Source organism: Cicer arietinum, chromosome 2 (assembly GCF_000331145.2).
Source record: "Cicer arietinum cultivar CDC Frontier isolate Library 1 chromosome 2, Cicar.CDCFrontier_v2.0, whole genome shotgun sequence".
In the NCBI taxonomy this organism is placed as follows: Eukaryota; Viridiplantae; Streptophyta; class Magnoliopsida; order Fabales; family Fabaceae; genus Cicer; species Cicer arietinum.
Window position 1 is genome coordinate 40,675,382 of NC_021161.2, and position 24,045 is coordinate 40,699,426.

Genomic DNA, 24,045 nt, shown 5'->3' on the forward strand with positions numbered 1-24,045 from the left:
AACAACCACCATCAATTAGAAGGGAAACACAAAAGGCACGAATAACTGTTTAATCGCTTGACAGAAATATTAAAAATCCAGTGAATAACGAAACGAAATCAAAATGAACAACCTTAAAATCATTATAAAAATCAAACAAGTAACAATACAAATTTTTAGAACCAAGAGGCGGCTTTATCTCATTGATAGAACTTTCCTCCTAAGGGTGACATTTCCCTTAGGGTCGGCTACATCTAACGGATGGCCCTCTCCTCTCAATTCCCGCAACGCATCATTACTTATCAATTAGGGAGCTTACATCTCGCTGATAGCCCTTTCCTCCTACGGACAATATTTCTCATAGGGGCGGCTCCATCTAACGGGTAACTCTCCCTAATCACAACGAGGTAATTAGAAAATACATGTTCTCCCACTGAAAATTCTAAGGGACGACATCTCTTATCAGAATAAGATTTTTGCCTACTTTGAGTTGTCTCTTATCAGTATAAGATTGTGCAATCATAATCTTTCAAGAGTTCCATCCACCTTATTTGTCTTAAATTTAAGTCTCGTTGCTGAAAGATATACTTAAGACTTTTATGGTCGGTATAAATCTCACAAGTTTCACCATATAGATAGTGCCTCCAAATCTTAAGAGCAAAAATAACGGCAACCATTTCCAAATCATGTGTGGGATAGTTCACCTCATGCCTCTTGAGTTGTCTAGATGCATATGCAATAACTTTACTTTGTTGCATAAGTACACAACCGAGACCAACTCTAGAAGCATCAGAATAAACTGCATAACTTTCACCACCTACAGGTAATGCCAAAATAGGTGCTGACGTCAAGTACTCCTTCAATTTTTGAAAGTTTTCCTCACATGCATCAGTCCATTGGAACTCAACTTTCTTCTGGGTTAACTTAGTCAACGAAGATGCAATCTTTGAGAAATCTTTCACAAAACGTCGATAATAACCAGCTAAGCCAAGAAAACTCCGAATCTCCTTCACTGTGGTAGGTCTGTGCCAATTCTGGACTGCTTTCACCTTACTTGGATCAACGCTTATTCCGTTCTTAGACACAACATGACCTAAAAATGCCACACTATCCAGCCAAAACTGACATTTTGAGAATTTGGCATATAATTGTTTATCTCTTAAGGTTTGCAAAACCAACCTTAAATGTCGCTCGTGTTCTTCTTTACTCTTGGAATAAACAAGGATATCATCAATAAACACAATCACAAATTGATCCAAGAATGGTTTAAAAACGTGATTCATCAAATCCATGAAAGCTGCTGGGGCATTAGTAAGCCCAAAGGACATAACTAGAAATTCATAATGCCCATAACGCGTGCGGAAAGCTATCTTCGTTATGTCATCCCACTTAATCTTCAACTGGTGATACCCCGACCGCAAATCAATCTTAGAAAAACATTGAGCTCCTTGAAGTTGATCAAACAACTCATTAATGCGGGGTAACAAATATTTATTCTTCACAGTTACTTTATTCAACTGTCGGTAGTCTACACATAGCCGCATAGATCCATCTTTCTTCTTTACAAATAAGACGGGTGCTCCCCAAGGAGAAGAACTTGGACGAATAAAACCCTTATCAAGAAGATCTTGAAGTTGTCCCCTTAACTCTTTAAGTTCTGCTGGTGCCATACGATAAGGAGGTATAGATATAGGATGAGTGTTAGGAACTAAGTCTATAGAGAACTCGATCTCCCTATCAGGTGGTAACCCAAGAAGTTCTTCAGGAAAAACATCTGGAAATTCACATGCTATTGGAATTTTTTCCAATTTCTCTTCAGCCACTTGTGTATCCCTTACCAAGGCTAAGTACGCTTGACAACCTCTTCTCATTAACTTGCTAGCTGCCAATCTTGAAGTTGCTCCCTTAACTCTTTAAGTTCTGCCTGGGCTATACGATAAGGAGGTATGGATATAGGATGAGTGTTTGGAACTAAGTCTATAGAGAATTCAATCTCCCTATCAGGTGGTAACCCGAGAAGTTCTTCAGGAAAAACATCTGGAAATTCACATGCTATTGGAATTTTTTCCAATTTCTCTTCAGCCACTTGTGTATCCCTTACCAAGGCTAAGTACGCTTGACAACCTCTTCTCATTAACTTGCTAGCTGCTAAGGCTGAGATTTAGTTATGTGGTACCCAACAACGTTCTCTTTGAAACGAGAAGACTGATTGCCCCGGTATCTCAAACTTCACCACTTTGTCATGACAATCCAAAGTGGCATGATGAAAAGCCAACTAATCCATACCCAAAATCACATCAAAATCTATCAAGTCAATAACTACTAAATCTACCGACAACACCTTGCCATCAATGGTTATATCACAAGAACGATACACCGACTTAGCAAGTAAATTTCCTCCAACAGGTGTAGCTACAACTAAAGGCTCTTCTAAAGAAGATGAACATTTACCAAGACGAGTAGCAAACCACGAGGATACAAAAGAATGTGTAGCTTCAAGATCAAACAAAACATGAGCATCTCTAGAACAAATAGAAAGTATACCTGTAACTACTGCATTGGATATCTGAGCATCCTGACGAGTCAAAGCAAACACTCGAGCCTGACCTCTTCCTGCTGGTATCTGACCTCTACCACCAAATCCTCTACCTCTTCCTGCTGGAGATTTATAAGTAGCCTTTTCAACATCCTTTTGTTGTGATTTCTCCTTTCTCATAACTACTTCTAGTGAAATTTGAACCTCATCCTCCAATGCCAAGTCCAAAAAATCCTAGCCACATTTTTGGCTCGACCTCTACCTCGACTTTGTTGGTTTATCTTATTTGCTAGACTTTCTTCTTTCTTTTTTAGTTGCTTCTTGAAGATTTTCTTGGTGACCTCTTACTTCTTCTTGTGTTTTTCCTCATAAATTTGCAAGGATTTTTGAAGTTGTTCTATGGTCATAATCTCAAATTATTTGGTTTTCTCAATTCTCACAACAATATACTCAAATTTTGGATCAAACGAACATTATATCTTTCAATAATTCTCACATCTTCTAACTTCTCTCTCCATTTCTTTTTATTTGATTTGAAACGGTAATAACTCTTGAAAATATTTAGAAATAGACTACGTCTCTTCCGTATCTAAGGATTCAAACTCACCTCTTAAAATTTAGAAATGTATCTTCTTTACTTTGTCTTTTCCTTTGCAAGTGGTTTAAAACTTTTATGTTTTGTGTTACAATAACATACTCTTATATTAACTAAATGTGTCTAATACTAAATTAATGCAATGGACCAAATCAACCTAACAAATTTGACTCCTCATGCCGCCAACCCCCTTTTATGGTGTTAGGTGGTGAGGAAAAATGAAGAGGAATGAGATAAGTTAGTGTCTTCGTGACTTTATTCAATCAATGTGGCAACAAACACATCTATTATATCTATTACTATAAATCATTACAAGTTTAACAAAACATAACCTACTTGATGCATACAAACTCTAGTTCTTAGTTCACCTTGCCAACATGTCACTCTCAATAATTCATAATATAATGAATAAATGGAGTTAAAATATTTTTTTTTAAAAGAAGAATTTTGTTTACTGAAATTAATTGTTTCACATTCAAATTCAAATTTAAAAAGCTACACTGATATTTTAGTGTCTATGAATGTATCAAGGATTGTGATGCTAAATTTTACCAAATTCTACAGGTGAATATATAAATTCTATGCCAAAGCTAGCTGTTCCGGCCGACGGTGGGCATCATGATCCAATGATGAAAACCATCGTGATCAGTCTTGTTTCATTTCCGTCACAAAAGGAGAAGACAATAGAGCTGGTAGAGTGCATATTGGCATCAGAGTCTGAAAAATATGTGGATCCTTCTTTGCGTCATTTTTTCATGATGAATAGTTGGAGGTATTTAGAACAGGCAAATAAAATAAGGGATTTATATGATACTTTTGGCTATGTTTGGTTCAAAAAAACTAGATCAAAAGTGATACAAAACCTTGAACTCTATCAAAGAAGTTCATGGGATAAGGTGCTGGAGTTTTTAAAGTTGGATATCAATGACTCTGTTGATTCGATGAAAACAAAGCTCAGTATGTTCAACATGCACTTTAAAGAGATATGCAGAGTTCAGTGCATTTGGTCTGTTCATGATATGAATCTAAGAGAACAAATAATTGCAACTCTCAAAAACATCTTGCTGCCAGCTTATGGAATCTTCATAGGGAGGTTTCAGGATTTTCTTAAAAATAAAGCTTACGATTATATTGAGTATGGAATGTTTGACATTCAAGATATACTCGATAATATGTTTCTTGGAAACAAGAAAAACAATTGAGTCATTTGATTTGTGATAAGGATCATAGTTATTTCTTCATTTTGTTTTGTTTTATTTCGTCCTGGTGTTTTGTAGTGTTTTCTTAATCTCAATAGAGTTATTTAATTTTTTATATGTATAAATCTCATAATAACATAATAAGATTCATTTGAAAGTCTTTTAGAATAGGTCATATATGTTAATATGTCATATTGTGTGTAAGAGTACATGATAATATGTAACATTAATTTTGTAGATTTTATCCTACTGAAAACTTTCTCTTTTAGCACGTCAGTTTTTGGTTTTACTTTTGAAATGATAATTACAACTTACATTAAATAAATAGAAAGAGAAGATAGTATTATGAGACATGCTTTAACCAACTAGACGTCTGTAAGCAGCAATGTTAGAGAAGGCTGGTCCAGAATCTTCATGAAACCTGGCTGTAGGATCAATGGGAGTAGAGACTGGTTTACAGTTTGCACCCTGTCAAACCAGAATATGCAAGTAGCTAGCTCCAAGCAATACTTCCATTGACTTAAAGAAATTCCTATGGAAGAATGAGCTACCTCCAAATCAAGGAATATTTGAGCTGACCAATATCCTTGATATGAAAGGTGTTGTCAGGAGTTGTTTTCAAAGCTGCAATGAAAGTGACGTACCAAGAAGAATAGTGTCGTCCACGTAGACAAGAAGTGTTGTAAATGATCCTTCACTGGTTATGGAAAATAATGTATGATTAGGTTGCCCTTGAACAAAACTGTAAGAAAGTAAAAAATTAGTAAGCTTCTCAAACCATTGTCGACTGGCTGGCTTGCTTAAGTCCATAGAAGGACTTCAAAAGCTTGCAAACCTGGCCCTGCTTAGGAGAATGCACATCGTGAGGAATCTTCATATAAATAGCTTCAAGGAAGTCTATCTTCAACTGGTGAAGATATTAAAGTATAATTCAATGTTACAAAAAAATTGGCGAGTTTAAATTGTAACCCTTTTTAAAAATTAATCTGCACATAGTTAAATAGTTCTGAAGTTCATAACTTGGAAAAATAAGAAAAAGTTGACTTGAGAATCTTATGAAATGTTAGTGTGAAAATAATTGAATAATAAGTTTAGTGATGTGTGAATAGTGTGAACTTGTAAAGCTAAATGGAAAGAGTTTAGAAAGAAGAATCGCACACAAGATTTATATTAGTTTACTCAAAATTGAATTATGTCAAGTCCTCACCTTTGGTGAGTTTTTTCACTAAAATATTTGAGACAACTTCTCAATTTTTGTATTTACACAATTCAGTCGACATGACCTTTATCTACTATATTTTTTTAGCCTTAGTAGACTTTGGATACTGATGTTGTTTGATTGTTTCCAATTGTTGGGCTAGCTTTTGAGAATTTTTCTAATTATTTCTTGAGATGTGTATATTTTTTCCAGTGAATTATGAATTCATCTCATCAATGGTTTCGCTTTGAGTCATTTCAAACATTTCAAACGTTCTGACTCCAATGTTTATTCTTGATTCTTTCATATGACTGGATTCTTTATGATGAGTTTTTAGAGTGTTCCAAATTGCACTCATCTACTCATTCATTTTCTTACGTGCTTAAGACAGATGATAAAAAATAGTTGAGCTTTTGAGTTTACAAATACCTTAGCATGTTCTGCATATGTGATTACATTCCACATTCTTATGTCTTAACATTTGAGAAATAGTTTCATTTTTCCTTTCTAGAAATAGTAATCATTTTTTACCGCCACAAAAATTGCAATCAATTAAACAAATATTTCTCAGCCACAATATTTCTTGTGAGATTTTTTTCGGCCACTAATAACAATCAATTTAAATGTTAGTATTTGTGAAGATTTTTTCTCAACCATAAAATCTTTTTTAAATTGATCACATTACTCACATGTGTTGGTACTTTTTATGGCAGCAAGATAAAGAGGGAAGTTTATATTCTTGAAAAAAATTTGTATTAAATACGGGTGAGATTTTCTGTTGCATATTTATATTTTTTCTTTAAAAACGTAACAATAAGAAAAGTAAACGGGACTTGGCTAAAAACACGTTCAATTCATAGGTGTTGCTTCTGGTACCATGTAGTGTGAGTTTTACAATACAAATTTGTTGACAATTTATTTCTCACACATAAAATAAAAAATCTATTCCGAAAGAAATTGCACAAAGTCAATTGAATCTTAATTGATTAAAAAATCTTTTAAAGTCCTTGAAGTAGATTAAAAATCATTTAAAATCCTAATTACAACATCTAAAATCATTAAAGCAAAATAAAAATGAAACACGCCAAATGTTTTATCTGAGCCTTGCAATGAAGGTTCCGTACGCTGGTAGAAAGACATTTTCGACCCGTTATTATTTCTTTCTTTAGCTTCTTGTCATAAACAGACCAAGTGGACTGAATTTTGCATATTTCATCAAAGTGCTTTTGAACAAATGGGGTTTCTCTTTCAATAACTCTTCTGTACGTAACATTTTCATTGTTGTCCAACTTCAATAAGTCCAACACCTTATTCCACAAACTTCTTATATAAAGCTCAAAAAAGTTTTGTTTGATTTTTTCTTTGTTATTTTGGAACCAAACATTGCCCAAATTGGTTTCCAATTTGGCGCTTTTATTTATAGCTTCTATGTGCCACCTATTATTCAACATGAAAATATGGCGTAAAGCAGGGTCCTTGTAGTTTTTGGACTTGCCCAACAACTTTCTCTCTTATATCTCCATTATCTTTTCCATTTCTGTCGAGAAAAAAGAAGATGGTTCCATTTCATTAGCAACTTTGGGGTATTCTTGTAAAATTCGTTAGAGTATCGGCCGAGATATGCAGGCAGCAGCCAGGTAACTCATGATCTCGACAGTGATCTGATGAGGATGACCATAAGGCGAAACAATAAAATTGTGCATTTCCATGAAATTGTCTCTGCTAGCTTCTCCAATTATGTTTTGAACCGCGATTGCTTCGTTCAATAATGATGAATCAGCGAACAAACTATGAAATTTCGGAATTAGATTACTCAAATGCTCGAATATATCGAGCATTTTGAATAAATGCCATTTGGAAACCCTCCCATAAGCAACTGCATCTGCAAAATTCAGTAGCTGAAACGTTGATTCTTGGCAAATATCAATGAAACAGCAGCAGAGAACCCCGATAAGATACGATCGCAGAGTTGTTGTTCAATGGGAAACAATATCGTCATAGCTACCTCTAAAGCAATCATCCATCTATCAAACATGGTATCTAAATATTGCTCTTTTTCATTTTCATTCTCTAGGTTAACCACTGCTTCTGGCAATCCAAATATTTTATTTATCAGACAATCCTGCAAGAATATCCTCCACCAACTGACGTACATCGGAGCACTCTTTCTCATACCCAGCGCATACCATCAACTTCACAATTTCATGGAGATTATGTATCTTTCGCAATGGTAGAGTATCCATCACGAAATCAAACTTACCGACTAATCCACCCTTATCTTGAATGTATGCCTTCACTAGCTCCATAGGCGTTATTAGATCAATTAGTTAGTTACATTTGACACGGACTTTCTCCCGTCTTTTTTATAAGAGACAATTAGATAAAAAAATTATCAACAAAAGTTGATGTATTTAATCAATCAAAATTGATTTATCTAATTTATGATATCGATCAGATACATCAATTTTTATTAACTAAATTTTAACCCTACTATCATATAAAAGACTAGATGGAAATTAGTTACACTTGTTAATTGTGTTATATAAGTTTTATTGTAACTCGTGATGTAATCACTAGTTAGTTAATCTAATACCTAGAAATGAGATTCAAATTTTCCTGTTGAAATGCCTTCATACAACTCCTAAGTTGTTGCATCATTGAAGAAATATCATTACTAGGTTGTAGTATTAGTGAATTCATTTCAATGACTACTGAATTTTCACCTTGTACCCCAAAATACTCATTTTCTGTTGTGTTAATTACCATGAAAAAAAAAGAAGAACGAAGAATAATAAGAGAATAACTGAAACCTGCTCCAACAATAACTAACTGAAGTTTAATCTTCATGAGTTGAACAATTAAACATCCAAGGAAGAAATAGAAAATATCGATTTCGAATCCGCACTGAGTTTGCTGCTTCGAAAAGTAAGCGACATTACAACAAAGGAAGCACATGAAATGAGGCTTTATGCATCTGGTTTTCATTCACCACTTTATCGAAGAAAAATGAATACACTGAAGTGATAGCCAAAATAAAAAATGTTGTGAGTTTTGAACCGGAGACTTCTTGAACTTTGCCATGTATTTGCATACAAAATCATGAGGCAGATAATGAAACTGAAAACAGTGTAAAGAATTATCTTACACAAATTCCACTTTCCAAATAGATGGTTGAAGGAAGAGCTTGTTGAAGTGGTTAATTCAATTACAGTTTGATTAGCTTACTGTTTTGTGTGTTGTAACTAACTAAATGTTACAAGCCATGAAGTTAGAATGTATAAATTTCAATGATACAATGAAATAAGGAAGTGTGCATATTTTACATCTTCACATTTAATCTCATCTATCATTCTTTTCATCTTCATCATTAAAAGGTGTGTGTGAGTACAAGATGACAGTGATTAAAATCAGTTTCTAACAGTGGTATCAAGAGAAAAGTTTCGATCATGGCAAATGGAAACTTCCCTAGAAATCTTCCAATTCTTAATGGGAAAAACTATGATAAGTGGTGCAAGCAAATGAAAGTGGTGTTTGGAAAAAAAGTAAGCAACATAAAGGGGTAAGTCACAAAGACTTAGTGAGGAGACAACAACCACCATCAATTAGAAGGGAAACACAAAAGGCACGAATAACTGTTTAATCGCTTGACAGAAATATTAAAAATCCAGTAAATAACGAAACGAAATCAAAATGAACAACCTTAAAATCATTATAAAAATCAAACAAGTAACAATACAAATTTTTAGAACCAAGAGGCGACTTTATCTCATTGATAGCCCTTTCCTCCTAAGGGTGGCTTTTCCCTTAGGGGCGGCTCCATCTAACGGATGGCCCTCTCCTCTCAATCCCGCAACGCATCGTCACATATCAATTAGGGAGCTTACATCGCGTTGATAGCCATTTCCTCCTACGGATGACATTTCTCATAGGGGTGGCTCCATCTAACGGGTAACTCTCCCTAGTCAACACGAGGTAACTAGGTGCACCTAACGCAGTTAACGATTTAATAACAATAACACCGATTTCCCAAAACGCGCATTTAAAATCATTTCATCATCGTAATTCATGAAAAAAACATATTCAATCGCATAACAATTCAAAATTTAAATACTTTAACTCATATGTAAATAAAATTACTAACATATTATATAACAACGACTGTTAAATTAAATAATTGACAAAATCGAGATAAAATTCAAAGGTTGTGTTCCCCAAATTTTTCAATAAATACTTTAATATAGAAAAGAACAAAATAATAATAATAATAGCATTATAAAAATATATGACGATGATCGTCGTCAACTCACAGTTATGGAAGAGGTAGAGGTAATGGAGAGGTGGAAAAGGGAGAAATTACAACACAAATGCAAGAAATTAACAAGATCATAATGGTAATAATCAAGGCGGTTCAAGAAATCATCAAAGATGAGGCAACAATCAAAAGGGAAAAGATGGCAAGAAGAAGTTTGATAAAAGTAGCAATCAGTGTTACAATTGTCAAAAATGGAGTGGGGTTAATTTGTTTTTATTTATTATTATTAATTATTATTATATTTTTTTATTTTTATATTTATTTTTTTAAATTTGGCACGGGACGTGTCATGCACTACAAGCACAATCCAATAACAAAGACAAAAGAGGTAGAGGTAATGGAGAGGTGGAAAAGGGAGAAATTACAACACAAATGCAAGAAATTAACAAGATCATAATGGTAATAATCAAGGCGGTTCAAGAAATCATCAAAGATGAGGCAACAATCAAAAGGGAAAAGATGGCAAGAAGAAGTTTGATAAAAGTAGCAATCAGTGTTACAATTGTCAAAAATGGAGTGGGGTTAATTTGTTTTTATTTATTATTATTAATTATTATTATATTTTTTTATTTTTATATTTATTTTTTTAAATTTGGCACGGGACGTGTCATGCACTACAAGCACAATCCAATAACAAAGACAAAAGAGGTAGAGGTAATGGAGAGGTGGAAAAGGGAGAAATTACAACACAAATGCAAGAAATTAACAAGATCATAATGGTAATAATCAAGGTGGTTCAAGAAATCATCAAAGATGAGGCAACAATCAAAAGGGAAAAGATGGCAAGAAGAAGTTTGATAAAAGTAGCAATCAGTGTTACAATTGTAAAAAAAATGGAGGCGTTTTGCATATGAGTGTTACTTAGGCAACAAGAGAGAGTCTCAACAAGATGATGCAAAATTTGCTATGAAGAAGAAGATGATGAACCTGTAATGCTGATGGTAACCACTAAGGAAGATGAAGTGGGAACAAATTTGTGGTACTTGGACATGAGATGCTCAACTCATATGTCTGGAAGGAAAGACTAGTTCATCAATATTAATGAAATCAATGAAAAGTAAAGTGAAATTTGCTTATAGTAGCTCACTTATTTCATAGGGTGTAAGAGAAGTTCTAATTCAAAAAAAGGATGGAAAACAATCAAAGATTTCAAAAGTTATATTTGTCCTTGAAATGAAGTGTAATCTTCTAAGTGTTGGTCAGCTACTTGAGAAAGGTTACATGATGACACTTGAGGGTAAGCAACTGAAATTGTATGATGAAAATAGCAGACTTATTTTAAAGGCACCTATGTCAAAGAATAGGACCTTTAAGATAGCAATTTAGGTGCTGGAGCATAAATGTCTGGCCTCGACACCAAGTAGAGAGGAATGGATCTAGCAATATAAGTTGGGACATTTAAATTTTGGAGATATCAAAAAGATGAGTAGAGAAGGTATGGTGAGAGGACTAACTCAAATACAAGAACCAACTGAAATGTGTGAAGATTATGTCTGATCCAAACAACATAGAAGTCATTTCAACAAGCATATTGAAGTCATATCAAAGGAGAAGTTGGAAGTGATCTATTCAGATGTTTGTGGCTCTATGCAAGTTGACTCAATTGGAGACAATAGGTATGTTGTAACTTTCATTGATGATTTCACTAGAAAATTATGGACATATTTGACCAAGAAGAAAAGTGAGGTGCTAAATGTCTTTAAAAAGTTCAAAGTGATGTTTGAGAAACAATGTGGCCATTCGATTAAAGTCTTAAGAACAGACGGAGGAGGAGAATATGCGTCAAAAGAATTTAATGAATTATGTGAGAATGAAGGGATTGTGCATGAAATAATACCACATCACACACCACAACATAATGGCACTGTAGAAAGAAAGAACAAAACCATCATGAACATGGTAAGAACCATGTTGAAAGGAAAAGGGTTGCCAAAGTTTTTGTGGGGAGAAGCAGTGGCAACTGCCACCTATATTCTAAATAGTAGGGAAAAGCAGTGGCAACTGCCACCTATATTCTGAATAGATGACCAGAAAAGAGGCTCCATGAAGTGACACCTGAAGAAAAATGGTCATAAATCAAACCAGGCCTCAACCATCTAAAGGTATTTGGTTCAATATATTACAAACATGTCTTAGATCAGCTTAGAAGGAAGCTAGATGATAAAGGAGAGCAAATAGCATTGGTGGGATACCATGCAACAGGAGGATACATATTGTATATCCTATTAATAGAAAAATAGTGATTAGCAGGGAAGTTTTAGTTTATGAGATTAAAGAGTGGAAGTGGAACACTTAAGAAATAAGAGAATCATCAAGAGTCATGCTTGATGGTGACACCAGTAGTCCAAAAGAGTTACAACTAAATGAAAGCAATAGAGACAATAGTAATAACAGTGCAACAAAAAGAAACCAAAGACATAGAAGTTTACCTCAAAGGCTGCAGGATTGTGACACGATTCAAGATAATGAGATTGATTCAGATGGTGAGCTAGTGCATTTAGCACTATTAGCAGGAGCTAAATCAATATGTTTTGAGTGTCATGTGCAAGATCCTATATGGGTTGGAGCTATGAAGGACGAGTTGCATTCAATTGAAAAAAATTAAACTTGGGAACTAGTAGAGCTACCAGCTGAAAAGAAAGCAATAAGTGTGAAATGGGTATATAAGGTGAAACAAAGTCCTAGTGGTGAAGTGATCAAATACAAAGTCAGACTTGTAGCTAGAGGTTTCTTACAAGGGTTGGGATAGACTTTGAAGAAGTCTTTGCACCAATAGCTAGAATTGAGACCATAAGAATGGTCATTGCCATTGCAAGCATGAAACAGTGGAGAATACATCAAATGGATGTGAAGTCATCATTCTTAAATGGGCCTATTGAAGAAGAAGTATACATTGAGCAGCCCCTGGGTTTTGAGATAAATAACCAAGAGAAGAAAGTATATAAGTTGAAGAAATCACTATATGGGCTTAAACAAGCTCCAAGAGCATGGAACAAGAAGATTGATGGCTCTTTAATTCCACTTGTTTCATCAAGTGCATATTAGAACATGGTGCATATGTGAAGGGAAACTCAAAAACATGAGTAATCATTGTATATTTGTATGTAGACGACCTTCTCATTATAGGAGAAAGTGAATGTAAAATTGGAAAATTTAAGAAAAGCACGATGAGGAAATTTGAGATTACTGATATGGGACAACTCTCATATTTCCTAGGAATTGAGTTCCAAAGTACAAAGGCTGGAATAATTTCTCATCAAACCAAGTATGTTATTAAGGTGTTGAAGAAATTTGAGATGGATAATTGTAATTCAGTGTCAACTCCAGCTAAAATTGGCTTGCATTTAACCAAAAATGAAAATAAAGAAAAGGTGGATCCTACAGAATTTAGAAGATTAATAGGAGGCTTGAGATATATGTGCAAGACAAGATCTTGTCTGGCTTATAGTGTTGGCTTAGCAAGTAGGTTTATGCAAAAATACTGGAGTGTCTCATTTGATGGCTGCCAAACGAATTCTCAGATATGTAAAAGGAACTACAAGTTATGGAATTCTATTTCCAAGTGAAGGAGTTGATGCTAAGGTGAGTATAATGGAAAACATTGATTTAGACTGGTGTGGTGACCAGGAGGATAGGATGAGTACAACTGGATATGTGTTTATGATTGGTAAAGCACCAATCTCTTGGTGCTCGTGGAAGGAACCAGTTGTAGCCATTTCTTCCTGTGAAGCTGAGTATATAGCAGCTTCGTTAGGCTCTTGTCAAGCTGTATGGCTCAATACATTGCTTGAAGAGTTTAATGTAAGAAAAACAGAAGCAGTCATTATGAAGATTGATAACAAGTCAACTATAAACTTGGCAAAGCATCTAATTGCTCATGAAAGAAGCAAGCACGTAGAGACAAGATTGCATTACATAAGAGAACAAGTTAGCAAGGGAAAGTTAAAGTTGGATTTTGCATAAGTGAACAGCAAGTGACAGACATTCTAACTAAGCCTTTGAAAATAGACACATGTAAATATCTAAGAGATGAACTAGGAATTGTATGTAGATCAATTTGAATTAAGGAGGAGTGTTGAAATGGTTAATTCAGTTACAGTATGATTAGTTTAATGTTTTGTTTGTTGTAACAAACTAAATGATACAAGCCATTAAATTAAAATGTATAAATGTCAATGATACAATGAAATAAGGAAGTATGCATATTTTACATCTTCACATTTAATCTCATCTATCATTCTTTTCATCTTCTATCATTAAAATGTGTGTGTAAGTACAAAATCATAGTAATTAAAATCAGTTTCTAACAGAGCTTAGAGCATAACAAAGCAATTCAACAAGAGATGAAACTAAGCCCACAAAACTCCAAACCTTTGGCTGCATCAGCCAGCTTTTAATTGGGACGGGCATGGACATGTTTAGTGAGTTAAAATTTCTCTCACATATTGATCTACCAAATTATATATTTTATGAGATATTATCATCTTATTTCAGATGAAGTTTCGAGGAATGGTGCCAAAAGACTATTTAGGTAAGGCTAAATTACATTCGTGGTCCTTTAACTTAATTTCAGGTAACGTTTTAGTCCTTTATCTTTTTTTTTTCCCAACTTGGTCATTTAATATTTTATGTTTTAAAATTTCAACAATGTTATCATTTTTTATACAAAAATTCAAAAAAAATTTCAATCAAAACTCATAAAATTAATTATATTCTTCAATATAATACAAATTTCATCAAATTTGTAACGCAAATCTTCAAATAAACTCATATTTTCATACTTTATTTGATATTGTTAGGAATAAAGGACTAAATCAGAGAAAAAAAAAGATAAAGGACTAAAACGTTACCTGAAATTAAGTTAAGGGACCACAGATGTAATTTAACCATTTAGGTAAATATATAAGAAATGATTAATTAATGGTTTGAATTGACTAATATCTAATATCTGAAAATTTAAGAAAATAAACTCATATTTTATGTTTAAAGTCAAATGACATCGACTCATGTATGCTTCCGTCCTTCCAAGTTTCTAATTATTCACCGACATAAACCAATTATACGACGTCTAATATGTTTTAGGTTTCAATATATATCATATTATATTTTTTCTGTAAATTCTTATAAAATATTATATTTATTTTTAATTTTTTATTATTATAAAATCATATTTTATTAAAAATAATAAGGCTTCATCCTTTGATTAATTTTTAGGAGTCCATTGAGTGAACTTTCTAAGCCAGTTTATAATTAATCTCATGGAAGAATTCAAAAATCAATTTAAAATGTCACTACGCAAAAATAATTTTTTACAATGTTTTTTTAAAAAACACTGTAATATATAGCGTTCAACACTTCTCTTAGAATAATTTTACAACACTTATCTTAAAAAATGCTGCAATAGGTGCTTATAAAGTGCGCTTGTTATACTAGTTTTACAGTAATTTTTGAAAAAAGTGCTATAAATCTATTCTAAAAAGTGTTGCTTGTTGTACTAATTTTACAACGTTTTTTTCAAAAAAGTGTTGTAATATGTGCATTCTTATACTAGTTTTGCAGCGCTTTTTCAAAAAAGCATTGTAATAAGTGTATTTTTATACTAGTTTTACAGCGCTTTTCGGTAAATTTGATGGACATTTTTTAATGACATTTTTAAAAAAGTGCTAGTTTGTATAAACAGGTCTTTAATGATATTTTTTTAAAGAAGCGTTGTCTTTCAACTTTTTTTTTTCCAAAATCATATTCATTAAGCACATATTGACACAATTGCAATTTTTTAATTCAAAACATATTCACAACAACAAGTTCAATTACATCAGTACATATTCACAACAACTATATCATATTCACATCAATTAATAGTTTACAATGTAAAACTCAAAAATAAAATAGTTTACAATGTGAAACTCACCTATTAACAAATTATATAATTTTCAGTTCGATCACATACTAACACCAGTCTTCCTTTATTTCAATTAGATCACTTTCAGAGTATGCTGAATTGGAGTTGTTAAAGTACTATGCGATATAATATTTGAACATAAATAAGTTAGAATCAAATATATATATATATATATATATAGTTTACATATGAAAATCAAAATATAATGAAAATAATGTACCATTTCTGAAATTATATTTTGATTCATATCAACAATCTCCTTCATGAATCGCAATATATAGTATTTGCAGTCTATGTTGTTAGTTTGATAAGGGCACTATAAAAAAACATGCACGCCAATAAATATTTATGTATTGATTGTAAAGCTATAAATTTAATTTTTTGGTATGTAAAAATATGTATTGATTGTAAATATTTAGATTTAATTTAATTTCAATATTCTTTTAAATTTTTTGGTCGTAAAAACAGAGTTACTCCTAAATCTAATTTTTACATATTATTAAAAAAAAATGAAATAAAATTAAATCTGATGTATTGCCAATATAATTCGATTCAATAAAATAATTTTTTACCCTAATTATTGAGAGTATATTAGAGAAATTAATGGCAAATGTTGCAGATTAGGTGCTAATTATGTTAACACCAATGGTCTAACTGCCATCTAACAAAATGGATAGAAATAGAAGGTTGTCATTTGAGAAAAAGAGGTTTTTTGCATGGAGAGAGATATAGAGAGGCATATATAAGACTCCTGAGCATCCCAAAAGAGTTGATAATTAGCTTTTGCACTGAAATAATATTTGTATACCAATAATATAAATTGAAGGCTGGTAATTTGTTGCATTTCGTAGATCTTAAATATCGAGATTCTGAAGAAAAAAAAATTGATGGTTGCTTTTACAATAAAATTGAGATAAAAGAATATTGAAATGATTGATAGAAGCATATTAACTTAGATAGTAATTTACAATAAAAGCATATTAACTTAGGCATTAATTTGCAATAAAAGCATATTGCCAAATTGAGATAAAAGTATAATAGAGTGTTTCGGCTTACTGCCAAATTGAAATAAAAGCTTATGAAGAATTTTTTGGCTTACCGCTAAACTTGCAAATTTTTTTTCGAAGTTAATTTGCTCTTTTCAATCGTCTTTTTGATGAACTTTGTTTGATGTTTCTGGCTGATGAACAAGTTCATTATTTAATTATTGCGTAGATGTTTGTTCTCTTTAGTTTGCTCTAATAAACCGACAAAGTCAACCAAAATTGTCAGTACAAGAGTTAGCAATTATATTTATTTCAATATTTGTATGGAGATTTTTATTGTAAAAATGATTGATACTTCCTAGTGTGAGTTCAAGATGATTGCCCTTTGATTGATATCATGCTCAATAATCATTAGGTTCTTTATTTTTGTCAACTTCAGATTCTTTTATTCATAGTGGTGAATCTCATTTATTAATTCTAAATGTAATTAGGCTTGTTTGATTAGGAAAACTTTTACAACAAGAATTTTAACTTTCAACTAAACGAGAGGACCGGTAAAAAACACAAAAACTAGGAGGAGCATTGATAAATTAAATGGGGCCACATTATGTTATGGAGAGCTAATTCTAAACAATTAATAATAAGATTCTAGTAGAGTGCACATGTAACAGATCTGTACAGCTTAATGCAGCAAGCACACATGCAGAAAGGAGAGTTAACTTTCCATTCTTGATTCATAGAAAAATTGATGCAAACTCAAATTCTCAAGTTAAAAGCACAAACTAAGATTCTAAAGTTAAAAAGCAAAACAAAATTTGGACCTAATAATGGAATCAAAACAAAATTTAGATATACAAAAAGAAAATCCACCACATAACTGACTAACTATTCATGACCATTAGAAAAGTCAGACTAGATCACACTAAAAGTTCTCCTAATCAAACAAGTTGAATCCCATGTCGACGTTTTATTTCTTGTGTTAATTTGTGATAGTAACAACTTTTATTTTGTAAGTTATAAATGATTATAACTTTGATAAAAAAAAAAAAATATAACTTCAGCAAGCTGTAACATAAATTTCAGCAATTGTTTAAGCTATTTATTTTTAATTTATTGACAATTCTTTCAGCAAGCTGGAGTTTAATTCTTTTTTCAGTCATTGACAATTGTTTTCCCCTTATTTTACAAGGCTTTATTTGCAATGTGCTTAAAGTTCAGCAAACTATAGTATAAATAAGAGTTAACATTTTTGTCTTCTATAACACATCTTTCAATTTGCAAATTGTGCTTTAGTTGCAGATACAGTGTTTTTCCGAGATTGGAGTCTTTGTCAAGTTGAAGAAAGCCAAAGAGTTCTGATATTGCTGCTATTGCTACTTGCATAGAGGTATTTTCAATCAATCTTTTATGTCTAATGAAAATGCTCTGCTTAATTCTGTTAATTTTATGCACCATATAATTGTCTAGTTTCATTAAAAAATACATTTTTTTTTTATCTAACCTTTCAAAAGCATGTTGTTTTGATCTTTTTGTGAAAGCATGTTGTTTTTTGCTTACTAGGGTTAAGTATTTTTCTTGTTTAAATGTCCTTCCAATTGATCTGCTCTAACGGGTTTTCCAAAACAACATTTTAAACGAGGACAAATGATTTGATTTGGGTCTTTTGCATTCTTCACTGCAAACTCAACAAACTCTTTCACTCCATTTTCATTCTCTTTTGACATTCGATTGATAGACATCAATTTATGGTCCATTTTATATGACCTATATGAACGCAGTATACACACTACGCCAGAAATGACATTTAACAGCGCCCATTTTACAGCGCTTTCTAAACACAAGCGCTGTTGTAATTATATTTTAAAAATAACGGAACCTATTACAGCGCTTTTTATGTAAAGCGCTGTAAAACAAGCGCTGTAGTAGGTCATATAATGTTTGCGCATCACGTTATAAGGATTTTACAGCGCTTGTCAAAAAAGCGCTGTAAACGGAAGCGCTTTCGCGAATCAGTTACAGCGCTTTTTTCACAAGCGCTGTAAAACACATGCGCTTTCATTGAATTTAACTACCTATTACAACGCTTTTTTCACAAGCGCTGTAAAACACATGCGCTTTCATTGAATTTAACTACTTATTACAGCGCGTTTTTCACAAGCGCTGTAAAACACATGCGCTTTCATTGAATTTAACTACCTATTATAGCGCTTTTTTCACAAGCGCTGTAAAACACATGCGCTTTCATTGAATTTAACTACCTATTATAGCGCTTTTTTCACAAGCGCTGTAAAACACATGCGCTTTCATTGAATTTAACTACCTATTACAGCGCGTTTTTCACAAGCGCTGTAAAATACATCTTTCAAATAATTATATACGTTGCGAACCCTAATATCCTCTACGTACTGTGCGGCCATCTACGTTGTCTAAGGTATTTTTTACACATGATCTGTTCTGTTTTGAAATTTTTAGTTGATATTGGTTTCTTTTTGAAACTTGTTGATATGTTTTGAAAGCTTATTATTTTTGTTACTGCATTTATATAGGTGGTATAATATGGATAGGAAATGGATTTCAGCCAATCGATTGTCAAAAGAGTATGAAATTGGAGTGAAGGAGTTTGTTGAGTTTGCAGTGAAGAATGCAAAAGATCCAAATAGAGTAGTTTGTCCTTGTTTAAAATGTTGTTTTGGAAAACGTGTTAGAGAAGATGAATTAGAAGGACATCTAGTATGTAATGGAATTGATCAAAGCTACACATGTTGGATAAGACATGGTGAGAAAAAAAAAGGAAACATTAATTTTGAGAATAGTTCTACATATGCTTCAACTGATTTCGATACAGATACATATGAGCCGGACCGAGTTGATGAGATTGCAAAAGCAGTTGAAGAAGATCTTCGAGATTGTCCTAAAATGTTTGAAAGTTTGTTGAGTGATGCAGAGAAAGAATTATATAATGGTTGTACTAAATTCACAAGACTGTCAGCGATATTAAAGTTGTACAACTTAAAAGCGAGTAATGGATGGTCTGATAAAAGCTTTACAGAATTATTAACACTCATAAAAGATATGTTGCCAGATGATAATGAACTTCCCAGTCGAACCTACGAGGCTAAACGGATTTTGTGTTCTATTGGAATGAGTTACGAAAGGATTCATGCGTGTCCTAACGATTGCATTTTATTTCGAAACGAATATGAACTACTTAAGGCGTGTCCGAAATGCAATGTCTCTCGATATAAGAAGAAAGAATCTACTCCAGCAAAAGTCGTGTGGTATTTTCCTATAATACCAAGATTTAGGCGCATGTATCGCAGTGAAGAAGATTCAAAACACTTGACATGGCATGCAGATGAAAGAATTAGAGATGGAATGTTTCGACACCCTGCAGATTCCCCACAATGGGCAAAAATTGATCACGAGTATCCTGAATTCGGGATAGAGTCAAGAAATCTAAGACTTGCACTTTCTACTGATGGAATGAATCCACATGGTCTTCAAAGCATCTCACATAGCACGTGGCCTGTGATTTTGGTAATATATAACCTACCTCCATGGTTATGTATGAAGCGTAAGTTTATGATGTTGTCTCTGTTAATTTCTGGACCCAAACAACCGGGGAATGATATCGACGTATACTTGACTCCTCTAATCGAAAATTTAAAAAGTATGTGGGAGACAGGTGTGGAAGTTTATGATGGGTATAAGAAAGAATGTTTCAATTTGAGGGCTATGTTGTTCGGCACAATTAATGATTTTCCAGCATATGGTAATTTATCAGGATATAGCATTAAAGGTCAGTGTGCATGTCCTATATGTGAAGAGAGTACAAATTGGATGCGGTTGAAACATTGTAAGAAGAATGTGTTTCTTGGACATCGTAGATTTTTACCTTATAGTCATCAGTATCGTGGGTGGAGAAATGCATTCAATGGAAAATCAGAGGAAGGTAAAGCTCCTTTAGCACCGACTGGATATCAAATACTTGAAAAAGTACAAGGTTTGACCAATAAATTTGGCAAACCTTTTGCGGGAGAGCTGGTGAAAACTGGGTGGAAGAAAAAGTCAATTTTCTTTGAATTGCCATATTGGAAGTCATTGTATGTAAGACATTTCCTCGATGTGATGCATATTGAGAAAAATGTATTTGAAAGTGTTATTGGTACGTTACTCAATGTTCCAGGAAAGTCTAAAGATGGCGTCAATGCAAGATTGGACTTGGTCGATATGGGAATAAGAAATGAACTGGCTCCAGTAAAGAAAGGAAATCGCACATATCTACCTCCAGCCGCTCATACTCTATCTAGAAAGGAAAAAATTGTTTTATGTAAATTTCTACACGAAGTTAAAGTTCCAGAAGGATACTCTTCGAACATTAAAAATTTGGTTTGTATGAAAGACCTCAAGTTAAAAGGTTTGAAGACCCATGATTGTCATATTATAATGGAGCATTTGCTACCAATAGGTATACGTTCCATTTTACCTGAAAAAGTTCGACTAGCCTTAACTAGATTATGTTTCTTCTTCAGGGAAATTTGTAGTAAAGTGATCGACCCTCAGAAATTACCGACATTGCAGAGGGAAATTGTTGTTACTTTGTGTGAGCTTGAAATGTATTTCCCACCATCGTTTTTTGATATAATGGTTCACCTTACTGTTCATCTGGTTAAGGAGACACAACTTTGTGGGCCAGCTTATATGAGATGGATGTATCCGATAGAACGATATATGAAAATATTAAAAGGGTACGTAAAAAGTAGAAGTCGACCAGAAGGTTGTATTGCTGAACGATACATTGTTGAAGAGGCTGCTGAATTTTGTACTGAATATCTGTCCAATGTTGAATCCATAGGGCTTCCCATGTCTCGTCATTCGGGAAGACTATCAGGAGAAGGGATAACTGGAAGGAGACTACTGACTATATCAAGGACAGAATGGGAGCAGGCACAATTGTATGTTCTGCACAATGATGATGAGGTTCAACCGTATGTTACAATACACATTGATCAGTTATCTCGTTTGAACATGAATAGGAATCAAAATTGGATAACTCGAGAGCACAATCGAAGTTTTGTAACATGGTTAAAAAATCACATAATGTCAAAATTTGATATAGACCCCGGATCAATTTCAAATAGATTGAGGTGGCTAGCAAATGGTCCGAGCTTACATGTCTTTTCTTACACTGGTTATGTTATTAACGGCTACACATTTTATACCAAAGAACAAGATGATCAGACCACTATGCAAAATAGTGGAGTCACTCTCGTAGCTGAAGCGATGCATGTCTCAAGTGCAAAAGACAAAAACCCAATATATGCAAATCTATCATATTTTGGGGTTATCGAGCGCATATGGGAGTTAGACTACACAATGTTTCGTGTTCCCATATTTGGTTGCAAGTGGGTCGATAATAATAATGGCGTTCGGATTGATGAGTCAGGATTCTTGCTTGTCGATTTTAATAGGGTGGGATACAAAGACGAGCCTTTTATTTTAGCGTCGCAAGCTCAACAAGTGTTTTATGTCACTGATCCTTCTAATGATAAATGGTCTGTTGTCCTATCGACCAATAAAATAAGTGATGATAACAATAATGATGAAGATGTTGGTAATGATCTTTTATTTGCAACATCACAACAACCACATGAAATTGATTCAACTGATGATGGTTTATATCTTAGAGATGATCATGATGAGGGAATTTGGATTAATCCATCGTTTCGTATTGTAAATGGACAAACAAATGTGAATGTCACCAGGAAAAGAAGAAGGGCATCTTAATGTATATATATGTTTAATTGTTTTATATAAGCTATGCATGTAATCTGAACTGTGTTATTGTAAATATGCATGTAATCTGAATTGAGTGTTTTATACTAAGTTCTGATTAATTTATTTTCTGATTAATTTATTTTCTGCTTATATTTAGCTTGATTTGAGTGTTTTATACCAAGTTCATGTAACAATGAGTGTTTTATATTTAGCTTGATTTACATGAACTGAACTGAATATAAATTAGTAATTTACATGAACTGAACTGAACTGAATAGAGAGATTCTCTTTTGCTCAGTGCATATATATATATAGATTCTTCAGAATACTCATTTCTAATAATTCATCATCTCCTAAAGTATTGTGATAAAGACAATGATAACAATATTTTTAATCCAATAAACAATGATAAAAATGTTTTTAATGTCATCCCAACCCAAATAAACCAAACACAAAAATAAAATAAAGAGACATTTTACAGCGCTTATCTTAAAAAGCGCTGTAAAAGATCCTTTTAAAAATAAAATAATGAGTGTTTTATACCTTTTACAGCGCTTTTCACACAAAGCGCTGTAAACGACTCTTTTGAAAGTGAGTAAAAAAGACATTTTACAGCGCTTATTTGACAAAGCGCTGTAAAAAAGCTTTAAAAATAATATTCATCAGACACCTAATTTCTTCAAACACCTTGTACGCATCATGGGAATCCAAAAAACATCAGACACAAACCCATTTCTTCAAACACCTTGTACGCATCATGGGAATCCAAAAAACATCAGACACAAACCCATTTCTTCAAACACCTTGTACGCATCATGGGAATCCCCAAAAACACCAGACACAAACCCATTTTTCGCAACATGGCAATGATCCTGAATACCAATTAAGTTTCGATTTAAGAAGGAAAGAGAATGTAAAGAGATAAAAAGGGTGTTGAGGTGGAGATTGAATTGTGAAAGAGTAAGCTTTGATGTTTGTGAAGAAGATGCATAAAAGGAGAAGAGTTTGGTGAAGAGGAAGGGATTTTTGTGGTGACCAGTTACTACTATGTGGGTTTTGCATGCATGTTGAGCTTGTTTAAAAAATAACATAACATAACAAAACACAAAAACAATAAGGCCTTTTACAGCGCTTATTTGGAAAAAGCGCTGTAAAAGAGCCTTTTAAAATTAACATAAAGAGACATTTTAGAGCGCTTATGTGGAAAAGCGCTGTAAAAGGCTTTAAAAAACATTCATATAACATAATAACACACGGAGGTCTTTTACAGCGCTTATTTGGGAAAAGCGCTGTAAAAGAGCCTCTTAAAATTAACATAAAGAGACATTTTAGAGCGCTTATGTGTAAAAGCGCTGTAAAAGGCATTCAAATAACATAATAACACACGGAGGTCTTTTACAGCGCTTATTTGAAAAAAGCGCTGTAAAAGAGCCTTTTAAAAATTTAACTAAAGAAGCCTTTTAGAGCGCTTATGTGTGAAAGCGCTGTAAAAGGCATTCATATAACATAATAACACACGGAGGTCTTTTACAGCGCTTATTTGAAAAAAGCGCTGTAAAA

At 33.2% G+C, this 24,045-nt stretch overlaps 2 protein-coding genes across 3 annotated transcripts in view; one reads left to right on the forward strand and one right to left on the reverse strand.

Moving 5' to 3' along the window:
* LOC101500706 (uncharacterized) overlaps positions 1-4,580 on the forward strand; it is a 30,344-nt gene extending 25,764 nt beyond the window's left edge. For both annotated transcript variants that reach the window (XM_073365093.1, XM_004490611.4), the window contains one exon: positions 3,675-4,580. In XM_073365093.1, the coding sequence (XP_073221194.1) occupies positions 3,675-4,312 (638 nt within the window). In that variant the 3' untranslated portion in view covers positions 4,313-4,580. The remainder of the gene's footprint in view (positions 1-3,674) is intronic.
* Positions 4,581-7,108: 2,528 nt separating this feature from the next.
* On the reverse strand, positions 7,109-7,813 carry LOC140919446 (exocyst complex component EXO70B1-like). Its single transcript, XM_073365460.1, has 3 exons — positions 7,657-7,813; positions 7,467-7,595; positions 7,109-7,389 (listed from the first exon to the last, which is right to left on the reverse strand). The coding sequence occupies exons 1-3, from the start codon at positions 7,811-7,813 to the stop codon at positions 7,109-7,111; spliced, it is 567 nt and encodes a 188-aa protein (XP_073221561.1).
* Between the last annotated feature and the right edge of the window lie 16,232 nt (positions 7,814-24,045).

Bases quoted from the DNA above. Each gene is read 5' to 3' on its own strand.
- LOC140919446 (XM_073365460.1), bottom strand. From the start codon at position 7,813: ATGGAGCTAGTGAAGGCATACATTCAAGATAAGGGTGGATTAGTCGGT. The intron at 7,596-7,656 runs GTCAGTTGGTGG...TTGGATTGCCAG, and splicing joins GAAAGAGTGCTCCGATGTAC to AAGCAGTGGTTAACCTAGAG. The intron at 7,390-7,466 runs GTATCTTATCGG...TGAATTTTGCAG, and splicing joins TGAACAACAACTCTGCGATC to ATGCAGTTGCTTATGGGAGG.